The sequence below is a fragment of the Olea europaea genome, unplaced genomic scaffold, assembly GCF_002742605.1.
Source record: "Olea europaea var. sylvestris unplaced genomic scaffold, O_europaea_v1 scaffold1904, whole genome shotgun sequence".
Lineage (NCBI taxonomy): Eukaryota > Viridiplantae > Streptophyta > Magnoliopsida > Lamiales > Oleaceae > Olea > Olea europaea.
In genome coordinates this window covers 84,013-109,818 of record NW_019236849.1, presented here as the reverse complement: position 1 = coordinate 109,818, position 25,806 = coordinate 84,013, and the positions used below count along the sequence as shown (strand labels likewise).

General features: G+C 35.8%; 3 protein-coding genes and 1 non-coding gene across 4 annotated transcripts in view; 2 read left to right on the top strand and 2 right to left on the bottom strand.

Moving 5' to 3' along the window:
* Positions 1-2,888, bottom strand: part of LOC111378938 (endoglucanase 10-like) — a 6,514-nt gene extending 3,626 nt beyond the window's left edge. The window contains exons 1-5 of the mRNA XM_023002230.1: positions 2,377-2,888; positions 1,498-1,781; positions 808-1,245; positions 363-504; positions 4-170 (exon numbers count right to left, since the gene is read on the bottom strand). Of these exons, the coding sequence (XP_022857998.1) occupies positions 4-170; positions 363-504; positions 808-1,245; positions 1,498-1,781; positions 2,377-2,581 (1,236 nt within the window). The 5' untranslated portion in view covers positions 2,582-2,888. The remainder of the gene's footprint in view (positions 1-3; positions 171-362; positions 505-807; positions 1,246-1,497; positions 1,782-2,376) is intronic.
* A 275-nt stretch (positions 2,889-3,163) lies between these two features.
* Positions 3,164-5,538, top strand: LOC111378945 (L10-interacting MYB domain-containing protein-like). Its single transcript, XM_023002243.1, has 4 exons — positions 3,164-3,246; positions 3,924-4,005; positions 4,113-4,448; positions 4,559-5,538. The coding sequence occupies exons 2-4, from the start codon at positions 3,928-3,930 to the stop codon at positions 5,159-5,161; spliced, it is 1,017 nt and encodes a 338-aa protein (XP_022858011.1). The 5' UTR covers positions 3,164-3,246; positions 3,924-3,927; the 3' UTR covers positions 5,162-5,538.
* A 1,513-nt stretch (positions 5,539-7,051) lies between these two features.
* Positions 7,052-10,000, bottom strand: LOC111378944 (probable diphthine methyl ester synthase). The gene is made up of 6 exons (XM_023002242.1): positions 9,763-10,000; positions 9,555-9,679; positions 8,848-9,077; positions 8,703-8,742; positions 8,475-8,566; positions 7,052-8,315 (listed from the first exon to the last, which is right to left on the bottom strand). Exons 1-6 carry the CDS (start codon positions 9,910-9,912, stop codon positions 8,110-8,112), a joined length of 843 nt encoding a protein of 280 aa, XP_022858010.1. The 5' UTR covers positions 9,913-10,000; the 3' UTR covers positions 7,052-8,109.
* A 2,239-nt stretch (positions 10,001-12,239) lies between these two features.
* On the top strand, positions 12,240-12,321 carry TRNAS-UGA. Its single transcript has one exon. It is a non-coding gene; the product is annotated as a tRNA-Ser (tRNA).
* The last annotated feature ends 13,485 nt before the right edge of the window (positions 12,322-25,806 follow it).

Genomic DNA, 25,806 nt, shown 5'->3' with positions numbered 1-25,806 from the left:
TACTTGTGATATGGCAAATTTCCGAAGATCTGAGGGTGTAAAGGTATCTCCATTACAGGATAGCTTTGTAGTCCGAGATGTGACCATGTAGTCACTGTAAAGGACAGCTAAAAATGAAGATGCCACAGGCTGCTGCAAAGCATTCCATTCACTTACCCATATCAAACCATCTGCATTAACAAACTGAATGTGAGTAAAACTTCTACTGAAATCGCCCATAAGTGATTTACATATCGATTTTATGAGACTAAAACTTACAAATATGCACAATGAAAGTCAACTTTTATGGGATGAATTGTAGTTGAAGACAATAAATGACCCAAAACAAGAATTTAAGTCAAAACGATCAGAAAGAAGCTTACTATCTGTTCTGCTGGATGTGGCCGTTGAAGATTCCGGTAGGAGCCCACACATGACAGCTTCAGCCGATTTTCTATACGTTTGCAGGATGTCGAAGTTTGATACGTCTTTCGGCCCAAAAAAGCTAACCCTAGACAGCAGGACCTGAAGAAAAGCACTTAGTTACTCCCTCAGTGAACGAGCCGTATACTTTACACGATTCCAGAAAAATCTTCAGCCTTAAGGCTGAGTTGTTCTAATTGATCTAATGGACTAATGGTAATCAATTTCTTTAACCATTTTTCAAATTAAATTCATCACCAAGTTGAAAAGGAAGCAACATATCAACTTGAGACTTTTGATATGTAAAAAGGGGGAAAGGATTGCGGCCATTCTAGTGACGAGAGCACTAGTCGGGGCTCACTCCCTAGACCACTTATTCTCAATTAATTCCAAATATATCCATACCTGAGTTCCAGCCAATTTGTTATCCCAGCTAAACCATGTTGGACTTCCCCAATTAGCGAACTCTTCGCCATTTTCCCCTGTGACATAATTGATATATGATTGGTTTCCTGTTGCATGGTATAGCCAACTGGCTGCCCACAAGAGCTCATCTCCGAATCCCGTTGAATTGTAATACGTTTTCACTTCAGGAATACTAATGCTATAAGATTTTCTATGCTTGTCAGCAAAAGTAAATAATTGTGTGGCATGGTTCAGCAGCAAACTCGAATATGCCGAGTCAATAGACTTGAACACGAGGGATGCTGATGCCATAGCTGCTGCAGTTTCAGCAGCAACCTCAGTTCCTGGGGTGGAAGTGTTCACCTGTGTGAGAGGCCTTGGCCCGGTCATGTCCTCGGGCCTGTCCCAACAACTATGGTCTGCTTTAGGACTGCCCACCTGCCAAAATTTGCAATGGTGAAACAACACAATTTAGAGATATCTGCATCAGTTAAACTCAAATGTGCTTATAAAGATTAAGTTTCAATGCAAAGTGGTGCAGAACACATTAAGGCCCCTGAGGATATATTTCCAAGCAGAGATTTCATGTACAGAGACATGAACATATCCTTTCCTGAAATTTTTCGAGAACAGGAGCACATTAGATAAATTTAATGTAATAACATCAAGAATGCAACAAGATTGGACAACCTGAATGTAAAGAACATTTTCAGAAGCATGAGCATTTATGAGATAATCAGTGATCCACTTGAGAGAGTCCTGAGCCTGTTCCAATTGATTCACTGCCTTCATTTGATCCCCATACTCGAGGATGCTCCATGACAAAACGGTTGCAGTGTAAGCCAACGGGAATCCAAATTTCATATGATCTCCTGCATCGTACATGCCTTTTGAAAGATCCAATTTTGCTTCACTTCCGTCTATCAATGCCGAATCCCCCCTCCAAGATATTTTATTGTCCACCAATTTTCCAGCTGCAACATTCAGCAGCCAATTCCACCATCAACAAAAAGCTCCATCCAAGATCAAGAATAACAAACTAAGTCTTAGATCCAAATAAATTTTCTGGTCAGATACATGGATCATTTTTCTCTTTTTAGTTCGATTCATTGCTTGATTTATCGAAAGGTCTACAACAACTAAATCCTTAACATCCATATTAAGCCCCTGTTTGGTTCAGTTAAAAAATCTGATTAAAATCTAAGTTAGAGTCAAAACTTAATTTTAACCATATATTTCATATGACACACAACTTTTTACCCACACATTCCATCAACTTTTATCAAAATATACTAAAAATCTAATTTTTATCTAAACCAAATATGAGATAAATCTCTTCTTTAACATTATTAATGAATTCAATCCCAGTTATAATTTCTCATTTCAACCAGAATGTTTTAACGTAGCCACCGAAACTCAAATGAAAACGTATATGTAGCTAACGTATCAATCAATCAAGTATTTTCCATGCATAAGAAATGAACAAACATCATAATGAATAATATAAAGATCTAAAAAGATGACAATTTTTTTTTTTAAATATTAATTATAAAAGAGGAGGGATTTTACATTTTTGTACATCAAAAAATTGCATTGCAATTTTAAGAGCATTAGCATATTTCTTCGATATGGAACCGGGTGGCCCCGGAACATCTGAATCGGACTTTCGATTTTTCAATTTTACAGAAATGAAAATCCCAAATGCGATTGTTGCTAACACAATCAGCACCAGACACCACCCCCAGCATCCTTTGCACCGCGATTTCTTCCCCATTTTCCTTAAAAACTTTTCTAGAAATTGGTAAAAATGGAAAATGTCTTAACATGCAATGAATTTTAGGATTTTCCGAGGGATATTGGATAAAATTAGAATGTGGTTACTTAAATGCGTGGGAAACTACAGGGTTTAGATTGAGGGAATATTTTCAAAAGTACACCAGGAAATGAGAAAAATGAAGAATTTGGAGGCAAAAATGAATTATTTAATGGAGTTCAAGGGGTCTGAAAAAATGCAGTTGTTTGAAATTGGACAGAAGAGAGCACCGACAATTTCTGGGACGACGATGTTTCTTCTTTCTTCCTCGTCGGTTCATTTTTTGTGGCTGTGATATTGGGTGCATGGACATAGCAATTATGGAGGAAGATGGCACGTCTTTCCTGTCAAAGTGAATTTGAAACCGGATCCTACTCTTTTGAGTTGGGTCGGCCCTATACATTTACAGTCCATTTAAGCCCAATAAACTAAAACTTTCATTTTAATAATTTTAAGAAAATCTAATTTATTTACTAAGCATTTACTCTTTTGATTTTTTTGCTTTTTCTCCATAAATTGTAACTCGCTACAACTTAACCTAAATCACAAAATCAATTCCTGTCGCTTAGTCGCCGTTGCACGGAATTTTCATTTCTCGGGGACTTCCGGATCGATTTTCCGATCGGGTAAGTTTTTTGCCTATTATATTTATAACTAATTTAAATTTTTTTATTTGTTTGGTAAGTTTATTTTAATGCTTTTGTTTTTTAATTGATTGCTGCGGCTAGATGTTTAATTTTCAGTCTTATGCGTGATTTATTACTGTTAATTAAGCGTTTAAAAATTCTGGATTGTAATTTTGGGTTTAAAATGGAATGGAAGTTTGATGACTGAGAACTCGTATTCTTGACATGGTGACCAGAGCAATATGTGTTGTTAAGTGAAATCATGAGAATTCGTGTGGACCGTTGTATAATAAAATTGTAAATTTTGACTAATTCACATTATCTCATCTTTTGGTACCGTTTTGAGGTTAGGATTGTGTTTTGCTACGAGGTTCTGGTAAATTATTCATATTTGGTTCTTAGAACAGCTGTAAAATGCAATGTGTGATCACTTCCGGCTAATGATTGCTTGAAAGTTGTAAAATGCAATTCGAAAAAACTGATTTTTTATTTTTTATATTTATATCTTGAGATGTATTTTATTTGTTGGATGCAAAAATTCTGGTACTTGTTAATTAGTATACCATTTTCTTCTCATTGTCAATTGTTGATATAATCTCTTGATGAGTAAAGCAGATATATTTAACTTTATTCTTAACTAAATTATGATCGGTTGGAAATTTTGGTCACTGTGATAGCGTGATGTGGCACACGCTTGCAGAAGAGCAGAACCAGCAGTTTAATCGTATGTGCCAATACTTGGGTGAAAATCAACCCAAGGTAAGTTTTTCTTTTGTATTTACCAGCTATAAAGACTGTCTCTTCTTCAAGGAATTTTTATGCTTTGTTGAATGTCATGATATTGATTATTTGAAATGTTTTTCTAGGAAATGCAGATGGACAACGAAGCTAATGACCACCACCCAAAGCAAGAGCGTTTGAGGACGAGATGGACTGCAGCCCTTGATAAGGTTTTTGCTGACATTGTGGTTGAGCAGATTCGGATAGGGAACAGGACAAACAATGTTTTTGACAAGAAAACATGGAACCAGATCCGTGAGGAATTTAACAGACAGACCAATCTCAATTTCAATAACAATCAGTTGAGGAAACATCTAGACGTTCTTAGGACACGTTATCACAATGTGCAATCTGCCATTAACCAAAATGATGCAATCCAGGATCCTGGCTACATAGCGTTTGATTTATGGGAAGATTTCGGGGTATCTCTCTTCCCTGTCACTCTCCTATGTACATACAGAAACATGCTTGTATATGTATGTGCATATGTGCTAAGCTGCTTAATATTATCATATTCAATTTATGCATACAGGCACAGTCAAAGACCGAACTAATAAAGACCAAGGAGTGTCCTATTTATGAGCAACTATGCACAATATTTGCTGATTCGGGAGTGGATGGCAAATATGCTCAATCAAGCCACTACGAAGAACTCGGCAAGTCCAGTGGGACTGATCCACCTGGTCTAGAAGGTGGGAACCCACTTCCTAAAACTCCATCTTCATCAAAAAATGTTCATGGGAATGAATCTTCGCCACAAAACACGAACACGGCAGATAAAAAGAGAAAGCGTCCTTCAGACTTGGTCTCTGTATCTGTGCAAAACAACTGGAATCGAGAATTAAGTGATGGAATGGCAAAAGCCATTAACGAGATGATTGCTTCCTCAAGGCTGCGAACAGTTACAATGCCTCAGGTTGATAAAAAGTTCACAATTACTAACTGCATAAAAGCCTTGGATGAAATAGAAGGCATCGAAGATGGCCTGTACTATCCTGCCTTGGACCTCTTTGAGAATCCTAGTTTCAGGGAGACTTTCCTTTCTCTCAAGAGCAACTATATTCGGCTGACATGGTTGCAAGGAAAAGTGCAGAAAAAGTTTGGCAATTATACCCCATTAAGAAATGCATTCTAGATCTAAGAATACTGGCGGTGAAGATCTTCAGTAGGGGACAAGTTTTTGTTTTAGGTGGCAAATGTACAAAATCTTTTCAACCAATGACCGTCGGAAGGGACAATATGTTTGGGGGATCGCATGATATAGTACATCAGGATGTTACATCTTGTCTCTTATAGATTGTCAAAATCTTCGCGTACATAAGAATTACTTTTGAATTGCAGTAAGCACCTATTTTATCATGTCCTAGTTTCTGTTGCTCATGTAGCCATGCAGAAAGCTCCGTTTTCAAATTGCTGTGTATAAAAGGCCTTGGATTTCTCTGTACCAGTTCAATCTCCTATTAGTTAGAATGGTTTTCAAGATTATTACATCGAGAATTATCTTTGACTGTACTGCTTGGTCTTATTGGGTAGTACCATGTCAAGTAATTGTGGATGTTTCTTTACTCCATTGAACTACACTTGTGAACTTAGATTATAATGACCGCCAGAGCCGGGCCTGAGCATAGGCTCAACAGGCCGCTGCCTCAAGCCCAGCTCTTCAAGGGGGCCCAAAAATTTTCTTTTTTCATTTTTTTCTGGTAAAACCCACTAATTAACGTAAAAGAATCCTCCCATAATTGAGATGTTTTGTAAATGTCTTTTACGTTAAATTTTAAGTTAGCAATTGATTGTATAGTATACCGTTGGATTTTGATTTACGTTGATTTTGGAGGCCCAATTTATGGAGTTCACCTCGAGCCTCCATGATCACAGGACCAACCCTGATGACCGCTGCTTGTGGCTTTTAGGTCTCGTGTCTTTTTATTTTGATTTTTCCTTTTTTCCGAATGTGGCATGTTATTGCATATATCTAAAGAGCCAAACATACTCTCTATTATAAATACATTTAAAGTATTTCAATTTTCAATAAAAAATAATAATAATACAATAATTTAGAAAGAAGCTGGTGAAAATAAAAGGTAAGGAAAAATAATAAGTATTTCTTAGGAGTAATAAAACTAAGTGTCCGACATAAAAAGCTTGTTGGAATATTTAAAATTTTTACTCTCTAAATTTATGAAATGCTCTCTAAATTGTAAAATATGATTTTTAAAAGTAGAGAATTTCTTGGAGATGCTAGCTCATTTGTATTAAACTTATTGATATTGTGATCAATGGTTAAAATTAAACGAGAATTAATTACAATAATTTTAGATATAAACTAGATATATTTCAGAGTTCTAGTCTCTTAGTTTTGGAACAGTCTCAAGTTGGGAGTTTGAAACTTGATAAAATCCTTAAAAAATTCTAGCATATAATTTGGGGAATCAACGCCATCACATATTTATTAAAAGTGTTGCGTTGAATCAAATGATTGACAAGTCACATGTAAAATGACTTAGAAGTTCATAGTTCCACTTCCACATCATTAACTGAGACAAACAAATGCAATTTTCCTAACGAATTCATAAGAGGTAACGAAGTGAAACTTTCGTTTTGCTAGAAGAGCACAAGGAGTCGATGTAACTGCAAACCTGGTTACAAACATGAAAAATGGCATATCAACATAGAAATAAACGAAAATATTTCATACTAAACACAAATTTACTTCTTTTGATCCAGGCTCAAACACAACTTCAGGAAAAAATCGATTCCATCACTTGCGGTGGGATTGATAACGTCGTAAGCATGACAAACCAATTACAGTGATGTTAAACACGAGGCCATCTATTGAAACCTCACATGAAAAATGCGATGTTTGAAATAAAATCTTCGAAAAGAAGATACCAAAGAGAGTATACTTTGCTTCAACAGTCATTTGAATCCAACAAGCAGCATAAAAACCAAGGGACATCATTTCTGTCATTGCCTGATCACTTCCTCTCAGAGCAAGGAATCGAAAAAAGAAAAAGTTCCCAAGTAATGAATATGAAATAGAAAAAATAAATAACTAAAAGACCAGCAGAACTATATAAATAAATTATCCGAAACAAGCCCACTCTTCTGCATGTCACAGAAACAATGATGGTAGGTATTTGAAAGCAATAACAAAGGTAACAAGGTAGAGAGAAAATAGGAAAAAGATGGATTAGAAAACAACGGAATGAGGAATAGCACCTTGCACACAGCTGATGACTGTCAACTGAGACGACAAAACATAAAAGCATTAGTATTAGGATAGATTACTTATTCGCCAAAAAATTTAAGCATCTACATATAGGTTGTCCGTATTGAATCCCATCAACATGATTAAGCAAGACAAACGTTCACAAATGTCTCAAGGCAATTAACTCCGAGATACAATAAGCACAATAAGGTATAGAACTCATATTTCTGTTATGTCACCCACAAGGAGTTGTCATGTTAAAAGGCATCAACTCATCACAAAATCTAGTCACCGTAGCTCATGTCGAGTCAATGCATCATGACACTCGACCAAACTAAAGAAAAAAACAAACTGTACATAAAAGCCAACATAGCAGCATGACACTAAATTTTGCAGAAACTAGCTTTCCCAGAAGGTACTCAACTAGACACCAATGTGACAAATACCAAGGATGCAAGAACATGACATAAAAGTGCTGTAGGTATATAAAAACGATATGACCCCTACTAGAATTCCAAGAGATGCAACATCCAATCTCTATTATCCTATGGTAGATAGATTTTTTTATTTTTTATTTTATTCAATGCTTTATATAACCACACAGGCCGAAAGATTCCTGTACACACAAGATTTCTTGCATAAAATCAAATAATCGAAAATATTATGGGTCAGGGAAGTTTTATCTAATAAATAACATCTCTTGTGAGATCACATAATATCAAAGGGAAAATGCTTGTCTTCATCTCCACTCTTCGGTGAAGATTTTTCCAATAATCCACAAACTCAAAACTTGTATTTGTATTTGGTGAGATCATAAAGAAAGAAATAGTGTACAACAATTGATTATGCTATAGCACTAATGCAGCCAATAAAAATTAAGAAATTTGGTTTGAACTTTTGCCAAAAGTATAAAATTCCAGCATTTCTTTTTCTACCGGGTGAACGTCGCCTACTATGACGAGGCAATGCAAAGGTGGTCCAAAATCTATTGTCAAAAGTTGCTTCATTGAACCTGCAACTATCATCTGATCTTCACTGCCTACTCGAGCCAAACCAACACAGGTAGTGTCCTCACTATATGCTGCAATTCGAATAGCATGCAATGATCAGCTCAAGTTTATAATGATTGTTGTTAGTGGTTTCCACTCATAGCATGAAGTGATTCTTTTTATTTTTAATGTGCAACTCTTATTATAACTTCGTGGGAATTACATAAAATGGCGAGAACTCATGAAAATACCTGATTCTCCACGGTTTTGCTCAATCTCTAAGAGCTGTTCAATTGCAGTGTTTATTGTCATATACCTTGGGGGCTCATACTCTCTTTTCCCTCTGACATATCACGAGGAACAGACATGTGAACACTGGTCCAAGTGATTGAATATATGTGCAGGAGAAAAATGGAGTGGTGGAAAATAAAACAAGGTTGAGTTCTATAATGATGGGACATATTTGCCTCGTCACTAACCTGCACAAGGATTCTAGTGAGGGTTCCTTCACTCGTATATCTGAAAATATCAGAATGTGCAGTAAGTTTCACAAAATACAGACATTTCAAACTTAACCACCACATATCAAATCCAAGAGTATAAGAATAAAAATGTTGACTCTACCTAACAAGCAAAGAGTGTGCAATCCGAGTGTTCTATTTCTTCTAATCTTCTCGTAAAAACTATCAGGCCTCCAGGTCTCTGTGAAGAAAGGTATTGAAATTGTCTCCCCATACCGATAAAGCTGCAGCCCGCAAACTCCAATTGCATTCATCACTGACGCATTGTGTACCACCTTAACATCCACCCCCAACTTCTTCGCTCGCACAACAAGATCAGTGTGGGTTGTTGCTCTTTATTGGTCATAAAACAGTAAGCACAAGCCAACATAGGCAGTGAGTAAAGATTACAGTTTCAATTTTTACAATCACAAATTCATATGTGCTTTCATACAAACACAACCCTTACTTTACACGCTTGTTCCCAAGCAATGGAAAATCTCATAGCAAAATATGCATTTTTTTTATTTTTTTGACAAAATAGATGTTTCTTTGGTGAAAATCTAAAATAGATTTACCCATTATACAGAACCAAATAAAGGTTTTACTCGCACTAACAAGTTTACATAACCCCCACCCAAATCACTCCGCCTACAAAGCAATCAACTGCAATAACACGATTTTCTCCTATCAACCCCAAATTCCACATCAAGCCTCAACAGAAACAAGGAATTTGGAATTCAATTGAAAAGATCAATAAATGGGATTAAACATACTGAAAAAAAAATTGGGAATTTCCACAAAAAATAAATTGACAGAAATCAAAATTACCCAAATGAATCCCCGACGACTAAGAAGGCCACATCAGAAGACTGAGCTTCTGAAAGTATATCATCTGCCTTCTCCTCTACCATTTCTCTATCTGCAACTATAATTGATTTCCCATAAAGATTTTCCTGCAAAAACATAAAAATAATGATTTAAACTTTATGAACTTGCACTCGAACCAAAAAAATGAAAAAGATAAAAAATGACCCACCAATGCGGATTTGCCAGTGGAAGAGAGACCAAAGGAGAGAAGAGAAGTGTAGGCCTCCATATACACTTTGCTGCATTTTTTGACTGTTTCAAGCCCTCTCAATGTAATGTCTTTCTCATCCGCTAACCCTAATCCTACCAAATACAACATGCTTCTTCTCTCCGTGAGTGTGACTTCTTACTGTATATTTTCTTGCAGAGCCGGCCACGAAAACTTAGAAGCCCTAGCCAATTAATTATTCCGAGTCCTTCTAACATAATATTTTATTTTAGAAGTGTAATAATATTTAAATATTTAAATAATTAACACTTATATATTAAAAAGAAAGCTTTGTACAATTCAAAAAATAGAGCAGTAAAATAAAACTTCTCTCACAACCCGAGAGATCAGTGTCACGACTCGCTCGATTTTGGCACAAGAAGATCGAGAAATTTAAAATGTTGACGACTTGGGGCTAACCGGAATATTCTAGACTCCCACAAGTGCATGAAGATTGCTAGAATATGGTGGGACATTCTAGAAGCCTACAAGCTCCTCACTTAGTGGATTATTCTAGATCATCCTAGTCTGGTCCATAGATATTTTAATGTAGATATTTGTATAGATAATTCTAGATGTGTAATCTAGACCATTGGATAGAAAAGATCCTAGCCATCCATTTGAGGAGACTACTACTATAAATAGTTTGGTAGGATTTATTTGAAGGCATCAAGAGAGTGAAATTGTAAAGAGTATCCTTATTTAATACAAAGCCTTCTTTGTAAGTTCTTGTGTTCCTTCATTGTCCCTTTCTCAAAGCGTTCTACTTTGTGCCTTTCTAAGACATCAACGCCAATCGGGAGGCTGACTTAGTGTAATAACCGCAGGGGCGGAAGTTGAAGACACTAAGGCCGCACGGTTCTTGAAGGAAATTAGCAAGTCCGTGACATCAGGCTAGCATAAGATTTGACCTTCTCACATTTTGAGATGTAAAATCAGTAATCAAACTACTAAAGTCAAGTTTTTCCAACATATTTCTTTCAGTAGAAATCATAACTAATCCATCTAATCGCTCTTGTGACATGGTTGATCAAAGATAAGACTTAATCAATTTCAACTTTGAAAAACTTCTCTCAACAGAGGCTATTTTGACAGGAATAGTTAATAATACTCTATAAGCAATATAAGCATTTGCAAAACAACAATTCAACATTTTTTGCAGATATCGCTGCCCTTAAAGCTTTCAGCTCAGAAAATAAATTCTACCCCATCAATATCAGAAATCATATTATGCTTCAAGTAATTTTCAAGGTTAATGCAAGAACACTTCAAACAATCATCATCAATACATTTAAGTCTTTTCAATCAATTAAAAATCCAAAAATATCATCATATTTTTGAAATCACTCAAATCTATTCTGAAGTGATGATAGAACCTGATCCACTATATATATGAAATAATTGATCTTAAAATATTCTTCAAACTATCATCATCAATCCAGTGATTGTTCAACTAGTTGCGGTACAAATATTATTTTCTTTATCAAGAAAATTATGATATTTCATTTTTCCATAGGAAAACATATACATGAAACTTGGAAAATCAGTCAGAGATTTATGAAACAAGTGCTTTCCTTTGATAAATGCACATACTTTTAATCATGGGGGATCATCATTTAGACTATAATGAAATTATATATTTAAGAACTGAGACTGAGTAATCATTAAATGGGCATTAGAAATGCTAAATTTAGCTTAATCAATTCTTTTCACATTTCCTGGTTATAGGTTCGATTATTAAACTGTAGCTCAAATACATGTTATAGCATATGGGATTAGGCATTATTCTAATAAGTGCAATTGGAATTCTATCAATTCATGGATATTGGTGCAAACAATCTCAGTTCTTTCGGTCTTTCCTGCAAAACTACAACTGCACTTTCTATTGAGTCTCACCCACAAGCCACAGGATATGGATATACAAAGATAAATTGAACAAATTTTCCTATCAATTATTTCTATAAACAGATTACCAAATATCAATACCCGAAATAAAATCAAATTCTAGAGTAAGAGTAATTAATCTGCAGTCTGCAAGATTACCTCAACACAACACTTCAACAGGAAGACAATTCGAAGAGGAAAGTACTTGGTTGGTTGGGTAATCGGATTTCTAGCCAGAACATTTGCAGGTAGTCTTTAGGGATTACCGAATCGCCGATTGGTATTCACGATTGTACTTTCAATTTTCTCTCACGTTCTTGACGGACTGGCTGGCTGTTCATCTGCTGAATTTTTATTTTTTCTTTATTAGGGATTTGAGGGTTTTGTATTTGGGCTTCTTCTTTTTTATGAAAGGGGCCCCTTAACATCTGAAGGGCCGGCAATTTCCTGCGACGATAAATTTGCAGCTTCGCGGGCAGGAAGCAAGGGTGTAAATGCTACTGAATCCTCAGTAGCTTCATGAAAATGATAATTTAACTTAAATTTCTGGGCAAGTCGATATGTCCGAGTGGTTAAAGAGACAGACTTGAAATCTGTTGGGCTTCGCCCGCGCAGGTTCGAACCCTGCTGTCGACGATCTCTTTTGCTTTTGGTTCCTATTCCTCTATTATTATAATTTTTTTTGAAAAAGAATTTGTGTTCTTGTTTAATTCCCATTATTTTCAAAATATATTTTTCTCTTTTTTTAATCACATATATTTTCAATAAAATAATATTACATGCAAATTCAAAATTTTTCTTATTTTTTAACCATACATTCTCTGTCAATTTAATATTCCAAAATTCATGGTTAACTGAAAAATGGGCTTAAAACAAGTATGTATATATCATTTATATACACAAGGGAATATAGTATTTATGAAATATTATTTTTTGCTATTTTTTCAGAAAATGTTCGTAAAAGTTGAAAATAATTATGGAATATACTACTTGTACATAATGCGATGTTTATAATGGTATTTACCCCTCACATAGAATAGGGCTCGCTTAGGACAAATTATATTTTATTGGAAGTGAATTCTCCTCCATGTGAAGAGATGGACACCATTATTTACATTTTTGATGTATTTGTAGCATCACTCAATAATTATAGGTACGTCCATCCATATACAAAATTATTTATTGAGTGGATGTATGATTGAAATGAGTTTTAAACATGGACAACTTACAAAAATACCTTTAAAATCTGAGTCTTTTGAAAAATCATAAGAAATTTTTTTTTAAATAAAAAATATTGTATAAAAATAAAAAGTGACACAATGTTACTTTTAAAAATTTAGTATCAACTTTCTTATTAAAAAATTATATACAATATCACTTTTATTAAGAAGTGATATTTGTCACTAAAAAAGTAATAGAAATTTCAAAAAAAAAAAACGACTGAAAAAAGTGACAAACACTAAAAAAATTCAAAAATTTGACAATTACTAAAATAAAAAAAAAGTAACAAAAATTCAAAAAAGTAACATAAAATTAAAAATTGTCAAACACTTAAAATGTGACAAAATTCAAAAAAAAAAATAGTGACACAAACTCAAAAAGGTGACACACTCAAAAATTGACAAAATTCAAAAAAAAAAAAAAAAAAAACCAAAAAATATGACAAAAAATTCAAAAAGTGATACAAACTAAAAAACGATTACACAAGTTACATTGTAATCTAATGAATTGGAACCCATAAAAAAAGGTATTTTGATGAATAGATGGAACCATTTCGCATTATCATTCCTTTATAACATAGTATTTTATCAAATTAGTAATCTGGAAAAAGTGCTTATCCAACAATAATTCTATAATCAAATATAGTGAACAAATTCTTGGAACACCTTTATAATTAAACCCACCATACATCTCATTATAAACCACCACCACGCAATCTCCAAATCGTCAATCCAATAGTTTCATCACCATTCCCCACCTTGTTTACTCCTCTATGCACTTCACTTGGGTCACTATTGCTTCTATCATAGTCATTACTATCAGCGTCAACTCATACCGTGAAGCTCATATAGGTTGCACACTTGTGTCCTTGTATTTCTTTCTCAATCTCTCTAATAAAGTCATTTCGAGCTTTGACCCGAGCTTGTTAAAGAGCAGCATTTACATGTGAAAGATGCAAACCAAATGCAAACAACGAGGCTCCGCCAATGAAGTATGCAATTGTTATCATCAACTTCTTAGGCATTGATGGGAAGAACAATACCATCTGTAATTGTTTGTTCTTTTCACGAAAGCAGTCTATTCAATAACACAAACGAGACAAAAATCAAACAACAAATATAATCTTTTACCTATATCTTGAAATATCCGAAAATAAACTTGCTCCTTCTAGAAAATCACTACATAGAAAAGGGCGCCCAACACAAAAGTTTTCAAATCTTCGGATTATATCGTACCAATTGCTCTATCCCATACTTCTAACACTGTTTTAACCTCCTTATAACTATTTATTAACAATTGGCCATGAATGAAAGCAACAGACTTCAGAAATTCCAAGCTCTAAAATTTTCAGAATTGTATTCACTATCGAAATCACTATGAAAATAAAAATATTCCTTTAGTCGGCCATTATAATATAGGGCATCCGAACAAAATGTATAGCGATCAATTTTATCTTTCCTGCTCTACTGGGAGGTATATGAATCGAAATATGAAAAGCGTCAAAACGCATCTGTGTGAGGAATTTTATCAAACACAAGTTATGCAATAAATTCACAATAACAATCATTAAACTATATATAAATCCACATAAAAATAACACTAAAGTAGTTCAAAAAATCTAGAAAATGAAATTAAATTACCTAAGTGAAACTATTTCACGTTATTGGTTTCAATTGCGAATTCAATTTATTTTCGAGAAACTGAGCTGATCATTGATTTACTGCAGATGAACATTTATGTAATTTTGGGTTTCAATTAAAGCCTTTTTCAAAGATGAATGGGTTGGAGTGTATTTTGAGTTAGGGCTTGGATGGGGCTGTATATGATATCTTTTGATCTATTTTCACGTACAAGCTACGATTAATTAGGGTATTGATGAATAAATTTGTAATTTAGGGTATTAATCAATTCTCTTGGTTTTGGGCAGTACTTAACCTAATTTCCTCATTAAATATTGTAATTTTGAGATGAGGGCCAAAATTGTTATTTGAAGAAAATATAATTTTTTTGAATAATTATATTCATACCACAATTTTTGTTTCTTGTATCACATTTTAATTACATTTATGGTTCTCAATCTTTATTCATTATATTTTACATATTTCTAACGATTTTTTCATAGCATTTTTATATTTTAACTTTTTGCTAATGAACACATTTTATATTTGATAATAGTTTATGTCCAAAAAGTTTGTAGAAATAGTGTATAACGACCTATTTTTTCATCATATTTTAATAAATAAATAAATAAAAAGTACAAAAAATATTCTTCCCAAATTTCAAAGGATGGAAGCAAAATATTTTAATATAAATCATCACAAAGGACAAAATGTATCAATTGAAGGATGATGATAATTTGAACAAAAAAATTTAAAAATAATTGCTGTATTATGTAAAGATTGGGGAGTTTAACTATAATTAAAATATGGTATAACAAATAAAATTGTGGTAACAATATAACCACTTTTTGTTTAGAAAGGAAGACAATTTATTTTGTTAAACAAAGTGCATAATGTTGGTTTTTGTTGGCGATACGACACTATGTGCCATATGTCCTTTTATGCTACACTCGAATTTCCTTATCTTTGGAAATGTCATTTGCATATTCTTTTGTTGACATTATTATTAACATTGTAAGTGTTGTCAATTGCAGATCGGGGAAAATTGTCAAAAATTTAAACTGTTAAATGATGTATTGTCACGTGATAGAGTGTAAAAAATAATGTAAAGGATTATGTACATATGGCATGATTGTTGGGATTATGATCCAAATTTTTTCCCCTTTTTATTTGTCATGTGGGGTTCTTTTAAAAACGTGAATAATTATTTCTTTCTCGCTCAGGAATTCATTCACTCATTTCCACAATCACGTCTATGAATATTTCTATCAAGGAAATTGGTGGTTGTTTGTGAGGGGACTATACATCATAGTGTACATCACACAACTCTTCTACTAATACATATTTACTTTGATTTCAATTTGACATCCATAAGATTTCAAATACTAGGCTCTCATGTCCTTATGAGGGCCGCTAGAAATCCAAGGCCACATGGGCCAGCCTCCTTCCAATAGGGGGTGCCAAATATGCATCCTGGAAATGTAGGGCCCATGTGGCTCGGGATGAGAAGGTTTTCCCTGTCCTCATAACACCTCAAAGGTCACACTATAAATATCGCACGTGGACAAAAAGGTCTATTTTCAACCATTATGATTTTCAATCAAAAGGAAAAGGCAAAATTATTATCTAGAAACGATCACGAGAGAGTCTTTGGTAGGGTAGTTGCACCACGTGGTGGTGTGATCGTCCTATTAGGGTGCGTCACCTTGGGGTGTGTGATGCGTGGTGCGATCGTTCTTTTAGGGTGCGCCACCTCGGTGGGTGGCCCATCACACACCCCCGAGTTGGCACCTCGGCTTTGGGCGGGCACACTATCTAAAGATTCAGCGAACGATCACAGTACAATGGCTCACAGAAAAATCGTGAACCGCCTAATGAGAAACGCTGCCCCTCTGCTTCTCGGGAATTAAAAATGTAGAAGTTAAAAATTCAAAACATATTGTTGACATGCAAAAAGTGCAGCCCAATTCAAATAGCCTAAAGAATGAAGCCCAACTGGGCAATTCAGGATAAAGGCCCAAATAGGATTATTAATGAATGCAGTGGAAACCCACGAATGCGGTAACATCATCGCCCAAACTTACAAGACGCCCAGGATCTGAGCGAATGAAGTGCCTTGTAGTCGCCCAGAGTTATGACCCTGTTCTCGCCCAAACCTTTGAATCGCCCAGGATCTTAGCAAACACGAGATGTTATGGTTATCCAAAAGTGCAATTATCGAAGTAGTTATTGGGTAATCTTATCACGTTCCACAATTCAAGGATATTCAGTTGATGATGGTTGAACGACAAAGAGTAATGGCAGCAGTTAGAGACGGCAGTTCCACGATAAATTGGCCACCATGAAGAAAATGAGCAGTTATAAAGCAATTAAGCGGTTTCTAAGCGGTTGATATTAAAGAGAGCATCAAAGGAATATAAAAGGAAGAAAAGACATAGAGCAGAAAAACCCCGAATCAAACACTCTCAAACAGAGAATATGTAATTTCAATTTCTTAGTTTAAATTTAAAACATTTCTTTTCAGTACTTGTGTGCTTGCGCCCCTTGTAGGCATTTCTATTTAAATTCCAATTGTAAAGTCATTGCCAATAAAACACCCATTTTTGGAACTTTGTCTCAAGAGGTTTGTCCCTTACACAATCGTCTGATCCTTTTTTAATTGTTAGCGACTACCCGCGCGGAACAATTTGGCACGCGCAGTGGGACATTGGTGTTTGGTGTTGAAGATACAAAAGGTGAAATAATATGTCTCAGAAATCCGATAAGGAAACAGCAAGCCAGGGAGGAGTCCAATCTGTGATCGAGCGATATGAGGAGCAGCATAGCTCTCCACGAACAAATGGACAGGATCAGAGCAATCACAATCGCTATGAACCAATGACAGAGTTGAGTCCTCGAACCATGCGTGCATTACTCGGAGAACTCACACAAGATGTCGTTGAACAAGTAAATCTACGAAGTATTCATAATATGAAAAGATTTACCCAGAATGGGAATGCACATTATGACAACATGGCCAAACAACTGAATACTTTGAACGAAATAATGAATAAGTTGGTAGGCCAAATTTGTCAGCCAGTTGTGCCTCTTACAAACCACTTTCAAACTAGGACAATTGTGGGACATAATCCCCCAGTCCTAAGTTTAAATCAAGGAATAGAACCACCTTTTGATCCCTCTATTTCAAACCAGGAGGGTGGCGCAATACCAAATCAGAATAGTGGCATTGGTACGTCTAACTTGGGGGGTAATCCAAATGTAAGAGATAATGTCCTAAATAATGGGCAAAATACCCCACGTGTTAATGAGGGAATAAATGTTTAGGCTAATGGTAATAATGACCCAAATCATGGTAACTTTGTTCCCAATCAAGGACCAAATATCAGGCCTCAAGCAAATCAATCGGTCAACCAACCTGTAGGGATTCCATATGACCCCAACGTCATGTTGAGGAATCAGATTATGGAAATCGTACAGGACCAGATGGCTTTCGGAGTACATCCTGTCATTGGGCCAACTTACACAAAGCCATACCCTGATTGGATAGACCAAGCATATCCGTGGCTTAGAGGGTATAAAGTGCCAGAATTCTCACTGTTTACCGGTTTAGGAGAAGTGTCTACTCTAGAACACATAGGGCGATTCACACTGTAAAGTGGTGACGTAACTGATTACCATAAAATGAGGCTATTCCCTAGTTCATTAACAGGAGTAGCCTTCCCCTGGTTCATCAATTTGTCAGCAAACTCTGTTCAAACATGGCAACAATTAGAGCAATTGTTCCATGCTCAGTTTTATAAGACTGAGTCTGAAGTTACTTTGGCCGATTTGACGAATCTATATCAAATGCCAAACGAATGGGCAGAATGTTTCCTTCAAAGGTTCAAAACAACAAGAAGTAAATGTTTTGTACCTTTGCCCGAAAAAGAGTTTGTCAAAATTGCTCAAAGTTGTCTAAACTTTGATTTGAAGAAGAAGTTTCAAGATAAGAAATTTCCTGATCTTTTCCAATTGAGCGCAAACGTGATTAGATATAAACGATTAATAAGAGAGGAAGAACAAATGAAAAATTTCAGCAAAGGGACTTATTATAGAGACCCAAATTCTGATGTTCATACCATTAACGACGAGTATTACGATCAAATCGAAATGTGTTTGGTCGAATTAGTTAAAGGAGACACATATACTTGTCCTATAATGGCTAAGCCTAGACTGTCAGGCAAAGATGAGCCTATAAAAGATGGAAACATAAAGGCTAGAACGTTCTCGTTTGACGTAACCAAAGCTGACCTTATATTTGATAAATTATATAAGGATAAACAGATAAAACTGAGCAATAAGCATAAATTGCCAAGCCCTGAACAAATTAAGGGTAAAAAATGTTGTAAGTGGCATAATGCATGGTCACATTTGACTAACAATTGTTTGGTTTTTCACTATGTGTTACAAGATGCCATTGAAAAAGGACGAATTACGTTCGAAGATAAGAGGAAGATGGCAGTAGATGAAAATCCTTTTCCACAGCCACTTGGAATGAACATGGTGACGTCTGGTTTCAGAAATAAGTTGCCAAAATTCAAGTTGGTTATAGATGATGGAGAAGAAGAAGCTGGACCACATCCCAGTGTCTTTGAACGTATCAAAGGGAAGGAGCCCAAAAAGGACGAAGACGTCCTATGTGCAAGGTGCAAAAAAAAAGTGAGTGCAAATGCAGAGAAACCAGGGATATCGTAGCATCACCATCGCCCTAGTTTTTTCCCAAACGCTCAGCTTGGTAGAGGGCAGGGTACATCGTTCTATAAGGGACCGCCTTTTGAGAGGCAGTTCAGGCCAGTAAATAACGGAAGAATATTCAGACCACAACCTCGCCAACCAAATGTATGACATTCATTTCAGTATAAGGCTGGAAGGGCGATACATTTCAACGAGATGACTAGAACCCAACAAAGGCATTTTCAACGGAACTATGGGCGAATGATGAGGCAACAACAGGGAACGCTACATCCAAAGGCACCTAGACTACTCGAGGCAGCCAATCAAAATGTTCTCAAAGATAGTGAAGAGACTGGAACAGGCGAACCTATGGAATAATTGCCAGAAACTTTTTCTGGGAGGTCGAAGTTTGAGCGAGACAGAGGGGATGGAAAAGATCCAGATCAGCCCCTTACTATCCAATTTGGTACATTACCTCCTGTTGTGGCTAATAACTATTTACTAGCCAATGAGTTCAAGAATAAAGAGAAAGGAGAAGAAGAAAAGGAGGATAACGAAGAGGAAGCATATATGTTGGAATATGAAGAAGGCCAAACTTCTAGAGAGGCCTACAATGGTAAAGAAGATGATGGTATGACAGACATCAAGAAGGAAATCGATCTGAAAGCGAAAAAAAAGAAGAAGAGGAGTATCGTACAACACTCTGTTGAAGTAACTACATCGAGAGGGAGTTCGTGAAGTAGACTTATTGGGAGAACCATCTGGGCGTTCTTTTGATTTTTACATGCTGTACGGAACGCCCAAAAGGAAGAAGAGAGTGCATCGCTCTGAAAAGTATGGATCACCTCCAAGAATAATGCCTCCTCCCACAAGTTGGGTAACTGAAGAAGAAGCATTAGAAAACAGTAAAAAGGAAATTCAGGAGACAGAGACTCAGTGCGATATGCTGCACGTTGACCTATCACAAAAGAGTGACTCGACAGGGGACAAGCAGGAAGTAGAAATAGGTGCTGTCGAGAAAGTTATTTTCAAGCAACCAGCCATGAAATTGACCAAACACTTGAGGCCATTGTACATTAAAGCTCTAGTTAACGGCATACCTGTGGCAAAAGTGCTTGTCGATAACGAAGCAGCTATAAACACCATTCCATTTAGGATGATGAGGAAATTCACAAAGACAGAAGGAGATATGATCCCAACAGAAGTCATCCTGACGAGTTTCAATGGAGGAGCAACTTCAACCAAAGGGGTTATGCCATTGGACATAACTATAGGAACAACTACTAGGACCACAGTCTTCTTTGCAATAGATGGTCCCACTAATTACAATGTGTTATTAGGAAGAGATTGGATACACGGAAGTCGTTATATACCTTCATCGCTCCACCAGTGCCTAGTTTTTTGGAATGATAAGGGCGAAGCAGAGGTGGTGCAGGCCGATCATAGGCCTTTTGTCGCAGAAGCAAACTCAGTAGTAGTAGTGGGTGCGGTCCGGTTCGGTCCGATTCTAAAAGGAATCGAACCGATCCGAATACCAATGAGAATTTTAGAAATGGAACCATTGGTTTCATTGTTAGCTATGGAACCGAACCGGAACCGAACCAATTGGTTTCGGATCTTTACATAAAGATGTCAAAATAAAATGTTTACTAATAAAAAATCTAAAGAAGCTACCAATGTGATACTTTTAAAAAAATATAGAAGAACTGAACATATTATACAAAGATTAAAAGAAAACTAAGTATACAAATTTTAAAACAATATGCAAATAATATAAGTTACTATTATCAAACAAATACTAACTTATATAAACCGTCTAGTACTTCAATGATTAAACAAACTTTCATCAAAATGAAAACAAAATAAAAGTGTTTAGAAAGTAAGTCATATATTTTACTGAAAAAAATGACAACTGACGGACCCCTTTTTAACATTTTCTTGAGCTTTCGGGTAATCACAATTTAATATTTTTCTCAATTATTTAATTAAAAAGTGACATATGAACTATATACATAAACATTCGTTTCATTTCCAAATGTCACACTGCCTTTTGCTTATGTTGTTATACTACAATTTTTTTTTTTTTTATAATTTTGTTTTACTTTGATGGAAGTTTCTTTTCACTTTAAAAGTGAGTCATATATATTACCAATCTGGTTTCGGGACAAATTGGAGAATAAGTCTTATATTTTACAAAAAAAGAAAAAAATGTCCACTAAAAAAAATTCTATGAGAACCGTTCTATTCCTTGTGGTTCCCATACTAGAACCAAGAACCGGACCGAAATCGATCAGTTCATAATAATTTGTCCCGAAACCAAATTATTTTTTAGAAGAACCGGAACCGAACCGGTCGGTTCTAAACGGTTCCGGTTCGGTTCCACAAGTTCTGGGAAAAATGCCCACTCCTACTCAGTAGAAAGGTTCATGTACGAAGGAAATTATGGACCTGTTAGAGTAGTCCAAGATGGAGAAGGAACTCAGATTATCGCGCAGAGTGAAGAGTCGTTTTCGGTGGATGCACTCACTGAAATGTTCAGTCGGATGAGGCCAAACATAGTGGCCTTGGAAGAGCCAGTAATTGGCAAAAGAATAATCAAGAAGTTTTAAATGAGTTGTAAGCAACAAAGACAAATGGCCGATATTCAGGCCTTTAAAGCCAAATTAATGACTTTCAATAAAGAATGCAAGGACAAGACGAAAGAAGCAGCAGCCTTGAAAGCATTAAGAAACAAACTGGCAGTGTTCGAGTTGGAACAAAGTATTGGCCGAGAAGTCAACAAGGTGGACTGTTTAGAAGAAGAAGTGCCTACAAGGGATCTGGACGATGAAGTGGTAAAGATTGCCAAACCTGGATACGCTCAAGCACAAGACCCCCTGATTAAAGTGAATATTGGCAATGAAAGAGAAGATCGCCCAACGTTCATCAGCCAAATGCTCAATCAAGAGATTAGTGATAAATTAATCGCTTTATTAAAGGAGTACAAAGATTATTTTGTTTGGAAATATGAACATATGCCTGGTTTAGATAGAGATTTGGTGGAACATAGATTACCAACCAAGCCTAATTTTAAACCTCATAGGCAACCTCCTAGGCGTTTCGCTCCTAATGTACTCCCTGAAATTAAGGAAGAGATAGAGTGATTATTAAAAGCAAGCTTTATTAGAACGGCCAGATATGTTGAATGGTTATCCAATATCGTGCCGGTATTAAAAAAGAATGGTAAACTAAGGGTGTGCATAGACTTTAGGAATCTAAACATAACCACACCTAAAGATGAATATCCAATGCCTACGGTAGATTCTTTAGTAGACTAGACTACTGGAGATGTAATGTATTCCTTCATGGATGGGTATTCAGGATACAATCAAATTTACATAGTTGAGGAAGATATACACAAAATTGCCTTTAGATGCCCTGGGTCTCTAGGATGTTTTGAATGGGTAGTTATGCCTTTCGGCCTAAAAAATGCAGGAGCAACTTATCAAAGGGCAATGAATTTGATCTTTCATGATATGATAGGCAAGTTTGTTAAAGTGTATGTAGATTATATAGTGGTCAAATCCCTTAAAGAAGAAGACCATTTTGAATAATTAAGATGTTCACTTGAGCGAATGAAGCAATATAAACTAAAGTTGAATCCCTTGAAATATGCATTTGGTATTAATGCAGGGAATTTTTTTGGTTTCTTAGTACACAAAAGGGGGATTGAATTTGATAAAAATAAAGCGAAGACCATTTTAGAGGCCAAACTACCTAGCAACAAAAAAGAATTGCAAAGGTTTCTAGACCAAGTAAACTTTTTAAAACGCTTTATTTCTAACTGTGCAGGGCGAACTAAAGCATTTTTGTCGCTTTTAAAGTTGAAAAATCAGGACGAATTGTCTGGAAAGAAGAGTATCAGAAGGCTTTTGAAAGCCTAAAGACATATTTATCAAGTCCACCAGTGTTGTGTCACCAATCCAAGGACGGCCAATGAAAGTGTATGTATCGGCTGAAGAAGAATCCATAGCTGGAATGGTCGCGCAGGAAGACCAATTTGGTGAAGAAATGGCGATTTACTACTTGAGTAGACGGTTAACAAAATGTGAATGTAATTATTCCGCCATTGAAAAATTATGTCTTGTATTGTATTTCACATGTACAAAATTAAAGGCTTATTTACGGCCCGTAACCGTTTATTTAATTTCTAAAGTAAATTTGGTTAAGTATATCTTCTCTCGCCCTATTTTGCACCAAAGGGTAGGCCTTTGGACATTAGCCTTATTAGACTTCGAAGTACAATACGTACCCCAAAAGGCAGTAAAAAAATCAGGCTTTGGTTAATTTTCTAGCTGATCATTCATGCCTTGATATGCCTGAAGAAATTGAATTAGAGATCAATTCTTTCGAATTAAAACCTTGGGTTTTATATTTCGATGGATCGAAAACCTCTAAAAGTGCAGGAGTAGCGGTAACATTGATAAATCCTTTAGGGATTTGTTACAAATTCGCATTCACTTTGGACAGAATGTGCACCAACAATCAAGCCAAATACGAAACCTTAATCGTGGGCCTGGAATTAATGATAGATATATGGATAAAGAATGTGATCGTTAGAGGTGATTCTCAATTGGTAATTCACCAATTGATTGGCGATTTTAAATGTCAAAATGATTCTATTATAAGTCAATATGAAATCGCCCAAGAGTTGTTGGAAGAATTCGACCAAATAGAGTTTCAATGTGTTAATAGGATATATAATGACGTAGCAAACGAATTGGCCCAGATGGCCTCAGGATACTCAAATGTTTTAAATTGAAAATCCACTTGTGAGCATGGAACAATATTGCCCGTGATCCAAAGAAGGGCTAAAACGATTGAAATTCATTGTATACAAGATGGAGGTGCAATAGATTGGAGGACAGATATTAAGGAGTTCCTTAAAGAACCTAATAAAGGAGATAGTAGAAGAATGAAGTTGCATTTGCTAAACTATACACTGATAGATGAAGAGTTGCTCAAGAAACGCTCTGATGGTAGATTGCTAAAATGTGTAAGTTTGCAAGAAGGCAGGACGATCATGGCTGAAGTGCACGAAGGGATATGTGGAGCTCATCAAGCTGGCCAAAGGATGAGATGGTTAATTATTAGGAGTGGATATTTTTGGCTAAAGATGGGAGAATCATGCGTTCAGTATGCAAGGAGTTGTCTAGCATGCCAAAAGTATGATCCAATACAAAGAGCGCCAATACGAAAGATAGCACCTATTATCAAACATTGGCCGTTTAAGGGTTGGACGATAGACCTAATAGAGAAAATTTATCCCCCATCATCCAAGCAACATACCTTTGTTATAGTTGCGACTGATTATTTCACTAAGTGGGTAGAAGCGGTACCTTTAAAAGAGATCACCCAAAAGAATGTCAGAATTTATCTGTGATCACATCATTTATAGATTTGAAATTTCACAAACTTTGATGGTAGATCACGGAATATCTTTAAATGGGGATCAAGTGAATAAATTCTTGAGCGAGTTTGGAGTTAAATTAGTGAACTCCACACCATATTACGCTCAATCCAATGGGCAAGCAGAATCTTCTAATAAGATTCTAAAAAATATCATAAGGAAAATGATAGATGAAAATGCCAGAAATTGGCACGAATGTCTAAATAAGGCCTTATGGGCTTATAGAACGTCGCCTCGGTTAAGTACAAAAATTACTCCTTTTCAACTTACTTATGGACAAGAGGCTGTTTTGCCTATGGAAATCAACTTGCAATCGATCAGAGTGTATTTGCAACATAAGTTAAGTGGTGATGAGTATACCGAATCACTAGTTCAAAACTTATTGGAGTTGGACGAATTAAACTTAGACGTCCTAGATAAATTGCAAGTTCAAAAACGAAGAATGGCTAAATTTTATAATAAAAAAGTTATAGCCAAGTCGTTCAGTCTGGGCGAATTGGTTTGGAAAACAGTACTCCCTTTGGATAGCAAAGATCCAAAGTATGGCAAGTGATCGCTCGATTGAGAAGGACCATATAAAGTAAATAATGTGTTGCCTAATGGAGCCTATCATTTGAAAGATTTAGACGGCACTAAGCACATGAGGTTCATTAATGGCAAATATTTAAAAAAAAATATTCCTTCTTTATGGGAAAGTGAACAAATAAAAGCGTAATCAAATCGCGTTGAACGATCATAGAGTAAAAAGGGCCAGCGCGAAATACGTTCAAATAAATTCCTTTATTATCAAACGTTCATTACAAAGCTGCAAAATACAAGATGCTAAATGCTCTATAAACTACAATTAAGAGCAAACTAATTTTTCGGTCAATCGCCGAGTAAGAGGGTGTACTGGCCTTGATCGCCATCCTGATCGCACTGCTGCAAAGGCAAGCAGAGAGGCCGAGAAGCACTCTCAGCAAGCAGAAAGAAGATGAAATGCCTTCACGTCGCCTTCCTAAATGCATATTTGCAATGACGGGTAAGGAGGCTGAAAAGCACTCTCAGCAAGCAAGATGGCTTGCAGGCGTCCTCAAAAATTGTCTTCCATCATCGAACTCCTTGTAAGGAACATGGAGA